This window comes from Amphimedon queenslandica, unplaced genomic scaffold (genome assembly GCF_000090795.2).
Source record: "Amphimedon queenslandica unplaced genomic scaffold, v1.1 AMPQUscaffold_12883, whole genome shotgun sequence".
NCBI classification, from domain to species: Eukaryota; Metazoa; Porifera; class Demospongiae; order Haplosclerida; family Niphatidae; genus Amphimedon; species Amphimedon queenslandica.
Window position 1 is genome coordinate 1 of NW_003546881.1, and position 7,139 is coordinate 7,139.

The following is a 7,139-nucleotide window of genomic DNA, read 5'->3' on the forward strand; positions in this document are numbered from 1 at the left end:
TATTTTTATTACTAGACAATGCTGCCACTACTAATATTACTACTACTACTAACAATCCAGTGATATATGATATACCAACAGATACAGTACAGTTTTCCAATGTATCAGTTAGTATGGAAGAGAATGCTGCATATGGATCAGCTAATGTTAGAGGAGTAGTATATACATGAGATTATGTTATACATGAGATAATGTTTGAGTAATAGTTAGAAAAACAAACTGATACTGCTGCTATATATATAAATGTGCAATAAATTGAGAAATGTATCTGTTTTTTAGTCGCATTTATTAGCTACTTATAGTTATAATTACTTTAAAATAATTTGAAAATACATTTACTTCACTATATCATAATTGAAACTATTGCAAGGTAGAGGTCTAGAAGTCGAGTTGAATTATTCTTTATTGGTTAGTTATGCATTAAATGCATTTTCAAAAATTATGGGGGCTTCACTTAGTTACATTAAGTTTTATCATGATAGCACTGACCCTCACTCTAAGCACTATGCCATGACACAATAAACATGCAGAGAATTGAGTGAAAGGTAAACATGTTAAACATGGGTAAATACTAGTAAACATGGTTCCTGTTAGCTTTTATGAGTTGTACGTCAAATGATGAAAATATACTGATGAACAGTTTGATAGATATTGTAGTTGCTGTTAGTTACATGTACTATGTTAATGTTATGTTATTTTTGTTGTATTGCTGCTCATGTCAATAGATGAGCCTCTAGTATATATAGGGTACAGTTTTAAATATTTGTCATCATATCTACATTATCATTACTTAAAGCTATTCTATAAAATTAAATAACAATTATAATTGAGTCGACTCAGTGTTCTTATTTAGAATCTACTTCTGCACACATGGAACTGATGTCATACGTGTCTAATGACATCACTATATAAAATGAGAGATGTCAACGGCCAAAGTTTTTGAAAAAAAAACCACCTTATTTTTTAGTGATATGTAGCTAACAAAAAAAATTAATTTTAGCTTTCTAATTTTTTTACATTTTTGATGATGAAGATGGAATCACTGCTTTGATGACTGCCTGTAGCTATGGTCACCACCAGGCTGTTGAACTAATACTGAGTAAAGGTCCGAATAGTGACATTAAAAATAATATTGGCCTCAGTGCATTTGCCTTTTCCATATCTTGCTCTATCTTTTTCACAAGTGATGATACACAGCATCAATTGCAATGCAATCAGGTAATTATGCTAAAACATTTGAACTTTTGATTATCTCTCCTAAATTCAATCATATTCACAATATTGATAATGTGAAGCTTCATTCATTAGCAGTGGCAGCACTTGTACAATAGTTTTGATGCAGTTGCAATTTTAATGAAGAATTGTGATCTTACACCTGGAACTAAAAATAATAAAATGCAGTATTGATTATCTATACTTTTAAATTATATGGATCATCACCACATGATCTACCAGCAGTAGTATCAACAGTTATTACAGTAAAAGTATATTCTGTATCATTGGTTGAAGCAAGAGTACTCTTGGTTGAAGGTACTGGTAAAATCAGATCTAGTCATATCAGTAGAGGTATAAGTAACTCTATCAGCTGCACTAGTAATTATAATAATGTAGTCAAACAAGGGCTGGTTGTTTGTAGAAGAGTCCAGGACAAGGTAGATAGAGCCAAACCACAAAAATGATAATTCAATTGTACCTATGATTAGAAACCTTGCTGGTCGACCACTGATTTGAAACATTCATCAACTTTTCAGACTACAGTATTAATTTTGTTTATAAAAACAATTTTAACTCTAATTCATTTATTACAACAGCAAAATTTAAATTATTAAAAATATTCAATTGGGTCATTATCTTTCTTGTCCAACTGGTAGGAGCTGAGAGTTACCTCTTGATCAAGACTCTGATAGACACGTAACATAATGTAATCATTAGTACCAACACATACCTAAAGCACAATAAAAAATAATTAATATCTTACAAAATACCATTTAGATTATAATTATAACTATAATATAACAATAAGTGTGCAATACACTTTGTGAATGAGGCCATAGATCACTTTTGCAAATTAATTTTAACTTGCAAAGAGTCAAAGGCACAAGTCTCATGGTACTATAGAAAAAGAACTTTAAATATAAACGGCTATCCTGTATTATTTGATATACACAAAAATCAAGTCATATTTGATCTTAAAGCATAGCATCTGCTACGAGTAACTCCAAGCAGTAGGTAAGTAAGACCACCCTTTGATGTAGACTTTAGTAATTTCATTAGCACTTCCTTTCATTATGAGAAGAAAAACAGCAATTTTAATGCGCACACATTTCCAATGGTAAGCGAATCAACCAAAATAAACTGTCAGCTACATGCATGATTATTTCTTGCTATGCATTCATTTCCAAATACAAGGTTACACCCTCCACTAATTTACAAACTGTCCACACCAAAAGTAAAATCGTCCCAACCCCTTAACAAAACCTAATATAATTAACCCTAAGAGAGACCCTAACTAAAATTATTAACAGACAGGAGGGTGTAGTTCCCAGGTCGGTGTATATTCCATTTGACCCACTGACCCCACAGTGTCCCTTACTTTTATAAAGTAATTCATTCCTGCTACCACTTGAGTGCAGTATGCAATGGCCCTGTACTCAGTAAATTTTCTACCAGACTTTTCCTCTACGGATACTCTAACCTGAGAATATTTAACAATAGTTGGACATTATAAACTGGTTTACTTTTTCTGCTAGTTCCTGTATGGCCGCATCGGCAGGTCGCTCGTTCTTATTCATTCCTCCACAAATGATCTCCGACTCCATTTTAGATCACGTGAAAAATTTATGACGTCACTCCGACTCATCTCAAATTGACACTTTTCAGTTATTAGAATCAAATGGTATGTATATGCTTGTGATTCCAACATAATTATTGTCACTGCCTCTTAGCGTCACTAGGTAACCTGTTGCTTCACAGTCCTTCTAAAGGATGGAGAGTGTTTCATGGAATTATTTTTATTATAATACGAGAAATGGAGTGGCTACCAGCTACCACTTTAGCATCACCAAACCAGCTACTGTTACTAATTAGACTCTCCTCTCTTCCTGCCTTTCCACCGTTAGTCAGTGACCATCATTACTAAACAATTAACGTGTACATGTACATACACATAGGTATCATGTATCCCATGTATGTGAGTTGCAGTCTCCTATGGATGAAGGAGAGGGACAGTTTATATCATGTACTGGTATTGTAACTAGTATCACTAATATTGAGAAATATACGTATGTACATAAAGTATTATTTTTACATTATATTTACTTCTCTTATTCTTTCTCTCACTTCATTATTTTTCTCCCTCATTTCTCTTTCTTATTCATAGTGAAAGTGCTTGTTATTATTGTCCTAATTCTTCATGTACATCTGATCCACACATACGCTATCATTCAGTTGGCTCTTATGAATATAACACTATAAAGTAATTAACATTACAATGTATGTAGTAATTATTATTAATTATAAGTGATAATTTGAAGTGTCATTATTGTGGACTGATTTTAATTGAAGATGTTAAACAAAGAATATTATCAGGTAAAAATGAGCTTTATCTTATATGTAATTTGTTATCTCTCTCATTCTCTTTACTTTCTCCCTCTCTCTTCCTTTTTTCTGTCTCTTCTTGTATGTACATATGCAGATAAGTTATTAATATCACTGGTGCCTACTGATGTATTATATCCTGTTAGTGGCTCAAGCTATCAAGGATTTACTGTTATACTTAGGGGTATAGTGGCTATTATTATTATTTTAATTATCACTAGCTATTATTGTTAGATGATTTGTGCTCAATGGTAGAGATTGGTGGTGAATATACAGTTATTGGTGTTGCAATTAATAATAATAGTACTAATAATGGAAGGATTACTGTTGATACTGTAATAGAGGTATACATATACATGTAAAGAATGTATTATTTTATTTGTAGGCTAACAATGTTTATAAGACATTAAATGATTCTACTAACAAACAATTGTCTCCTAATATTTTACAGATATTTAATGGTAGTTAATCTAATTAACATTCAATTCATGTAGTGTTTGTTTACTATACTCCCCTCTCTCCCCCCCCCCTCTCTCTCTCAGGTTGTCAATATTCGAGGTGGTCATTTCCAGCTATACTTGCTTACTATTTTGCATGTAAATAATTTAAGTAGCACAATTATTTATTTATCTATTTATTTATTTTAGCTGATGTTGTACCCCCTGGTCTTTATCACAGATTAAAGTTAATTATATTACTTAGTCTCGTAGCTTGTAGTGAACCAAGGTTTGTATTTTACAATGTATATACTATACTTTTACTACTCTCTCTTCCACCTATTCCTCCAACTCTATCTCTCTCCCTCCCTCTCTCTCTCTCTTTCCTTTGTTCCTATATTTAGAAACAGGATGATTGATGTATTGCTTATTATTGACAATGATTCACAATACATAGCAAGACAATTGTTAACATATTCATCTACTGTTACTAATAATAGATCATCTGCTGTTACTAATAATAGATCAGTAATACATACTGTTAATGGAGGGGTACATTTGAATGGTACAATCAGAAGAGATGAAGGACTAGAATGGATTGATGGTAAAATAATATTATTTCCTCTGTAATTTTCTATTATAAGCATTTTAAGTAGTTTCAAATTATGTAGCATTTAAATAACTAACAAAAATTGATGCTTCATAGTTTGCCTTTAAGCTCTGTAAAATTTTCAAAAACTGTTCAGGAGCTACCAATTTTTTATCTATTATCAATACCCTAGTCAGGGTTTCACTGAACTTCAAGTTGCTCTAAAATTTGACAAAATACATACTACACATACATGTACATGTACTGTTATAATTTTCAAAATATACATGTTTGTGTGCTGTATGGAGATTTTGAGCTGATTTTGAATTTTTTGCAAATCGGGCCAAAGTTCTTGTACAATTTTCATGGTTTTTGGCCAAATTTCACCTTAACGACTAGAAAACTTTTTTATTTTATGATTTTTTTAATATACAAAATTTACATGTTCTGATGTGAATATAGTTATTTTGAGTTAATTCCGACCAAAGTTGCACTTTTTATGAATTTTTGAGTTACTCAAAAAGCCATGTACATGTATTTGTCGATGGTAGTGCTTGTCAGCTCATGAAGCATGCTTTGTGGGAAACCCTGTTCTTGTGCAATGTTGAGTGTTTGTGAGTGAATTCTGACTGATTTTGTTTTCTTTTTTGTCTTTTATTTTATAGCTGGTAGTTTGATATTATCAAAAGGTGGCGTTTGTTTTATTGACAATATTAATAGTATGAAGAAAGATGAGAAGGAACAACTGCAGCAAGGTAGAGAGAAAGAAAGAATTGTATGACTGGTATTTGTAATGGACTCTTGGTATTTGTTATTGTGCATAATTTATTTGTCTATGTTGTTTGTTTGTTTGTGTGTACTTGCTGTTATTAATGTGCTGTTGTGTAATTGTTATTGTTATTTATTTATTTATTGGCAGTATTAATGTCTGTGGTTTTTGTAATTATTTTATTTATTATTTTGTTATTTATAGTTCTTGAGTCTGGCTACATTACAATACATTCAAACAGGAAGTCAGTCAGTAGTTCATCATTGACAGTACCTCTTAACTGTACACTCTGGCTCTTGTGTGACTCTAATCTCAACACTGATCATGTCATGCATAAACCTTTACATGTGAGGAATTATTTAGACGTGGCATCAATTACATTAACACTTAATGCATTGTAGTTTGCTAGAACTATAGACAATTCTTAAAGTAATAGCCCTATATTACTACAAATATTATTGCATTAGCAACTTTAAAAGTTTCTAAAAATTCTAATTTTGATTGGAATCATCTCAACTTTATGCATAAGATAAGAACATGCATGTACATGTATTAGGAAGTGTAATAGAAAATTAAGAATTAACTCCCAACCATTTTCAATAACATATACCCTATACCCATACGTATTACTCTTGCCCAATATCTGCATGAAAGTATATTTTCACCATATACATGTACATTGTAGTTGGAACTTGGAACCTGCCATTTCGATTAGTAATTTACTGAAAATTCTCCGTCTTAAATTACTAGCTATACTTTATTTATTTTCATAGGAACTGTCTGGTACATGTGCAAGTAAATCTTTGATGGAGTTAGTTATTGATTAGTTAAATTCTTTTTGTCCTTTCCTTCTCATCTGAACCCTCAAATGTAATTATAAGTTTTCCTTACTCTGTGTCTTCTTAGTCACTCTGGTTTATTATTACTTGTTGATTCTTCTGATGATTACGTTGATCAAATCATGTCTACTCATTTGATTAATAAAGTAACAAGAGACAGAAGCTTATCAACTCATCCACACCCTCTTTTAACAAATGATGAAATAATTGAGGTATTCAATTATAATAATTTATTTTTAAAACTTTTGTTTCTCCTCCTTTTATCTCTCTCACTCAACAGATACTTTCATTTTGTTCCAGTATTGATGTTACAATACAATCAGATGCTCATCAGTTATTAACTAGTTATTATGTTGCTAGTAGGAGACTCAGAGGTAGTGACACTCCTCTCACTGCACTGAATACACTGTAAGTGTTGATTAATGTTTCAAAATGATAGCATAATGCCTTCATTTTACAAAAAATTAACCCTGTGATTGGAATGGCTACTGGATTGAAATTAATGAATTTTTTATGTGTGAATGATTTAATATGTATTTCATAATAATTATTATTATTTATTTCTCTCTCTCTCTGTCTTTCTTAGTATATCGTTGTCAGTATCACATGCTAAGTTAAATTTACAGACTAAAGCTACAGTCAATGATTCATTGTTATCAATATTAATATACGAACAATCACTGATACATAGATATGGTATGAGTTTTATATTCATTATTATTAATAATACATTTTGTCCAGTGTATATATGTAGAAAGTTTGAGCTTGTTCTTGTCACAATTTTTTTGTTGTGAGAAATATTTTGAATTGTTCAAATTTTGGCTTGACTTTATGATTTGTTCATTGCTAAAATTGGTTAAATTTTCATTGCCTTAATTTACTATTTTCTTTTATTATTATTTATAACC

The 7,139-nt window shown here is 31.1% G+C and overlaps 2 protein-coding genes across 2 annotated transcripts in view; one reads left to right on the forward strand and one right to left on the reverse strand.

Annotated features, from left to right (window-relative positions):
* Nucleotides 1-1,764: 1,764 nt before the first annotated feature.
* Nucleotides 1,765-2,846, reverse strand: LOC100636802 (cystatin-B-like). Its single transcript, XM_003389934.3, has 3 exons — nucleotides 2,739-2,846; nucleotides 2,594-2,695; nucleotides 1,765-1,945 (listed from the first exon to the last, which is right to left on the reverse strand). Exons 1-3 carry the CDS (start codon nucleotides 2,817-2,819, stop codon nucleotides 1,826-1,828), a joined length of 303 nt encoding a protein of 100 aa, XP_003389982.1. The 5' UTR covers nucleotides 2,820-2,846; the 3' UTR covers nucleotides 1,765-1,825.
* A 24-nt stretch (nucleotides 2,847-2,870) lies between these two features.
* Nucleotides 2,871-7,139, forward strand: part of LOC105314482 (MCM domain-containing protein 2-like) — a 4,578-nt gene continuing 309 nt past the window's right edge. Inside the window, exons 1-17 of the mRNA XM_020002582.1 lie at nucleotides 2,871-2,896; nucleotides 2,946-3,114; nucleotides 3,171-3,281; nucleotides 3,380-3,475; nucleotides 3,521-3,588; nucleotides 3,695-3,781; nucleotides 3,832-3,941; nucleotides 3,983-4,058; nucleotides 4,140-4,193; nucleotides 4,245-4,323; nucleotides 4,439-4,638; nucleotides 5,289-5,378; nucleotides 5,597-5,739; nucleotides 6,166-6,203; nucleotides 6,299-6,443; nucleotides 6,512-6,639; nucleotides 6,818-6,927. Of these exons, the coding sequence (XP_019858141.1) occupies nucleotides 3,029-3,114; nucleotides 3,171-3,281; nucleotides 3,380-3,475; nucleotides 3,521-3,588; nucleotides 3,695-3,781; nucleotides 3,832-3,941; nucleotides 3,983-4,058; nucleotides 4,140-4,193; nucleotides 4,245-4,323; nucleotides 4,439-4,638; nucleotides 5,289-5,378; nucleotides 5,597-5,739; nucleotides 6,166-6,203; nucleotides 6,299-6,443; nucleotides 6,512-6,639; nucleotides 6,818-6,927 (1,621 nt within the window). The 5' untranslated portion in view covers nucleotides 2,871-2,896; nucleotides 2,946-3,028. The remainder of the gene's footprint in view (nucleotides 2,897-2,945; nucleotides 3,115-3,170; nucleotides 3,282-3,379; nucleotides 3,476-3,520; nucleotides 3,589-3,694; nucleotides 3,782-3,831; nucleotides 3,942-3,982; nucleotides 4,059-4,139; nucleotides 4,194-4,244; nucleotides 4,324-4,438; nucleotides 4,639-5,288; nucleotides 5,379-5,596; nucleotides 5,740-6,165; nucleotides 6,204-6,298; nucleotides 6,444-6,511; nucleotides 6,640-6,817; nucleotides 6,928-7,139) is intronic.

What these genes read in the sequence shown, in the direction of transcription:
- LOC100636802 (XM_003389934.3), bottom strand. Translation starts at nt 2,819, where the DNA reads ATGGAGTCGGAGATCATTTGTGGAGGAATGAATAAGAACGAGCGACCT. An exon ending in TACAGGAACTAGCAGAAAAA is followed by an intron (nt 2,696 to 2,738) that starts GTAAACCAGTTT and finishes AAATATTCTCAG; the next exon opens with GTTAGAGTATCCGTAGAGGA. An exon ending in GAATGAATTACTTTATAAAA is followed by an intron (nt 1,946 to 2,593) that starts GTAAGGGACACT and finishes ATTGTGCTTTAG; the next exon opens with GTATGTGTTGGTACTAATGA.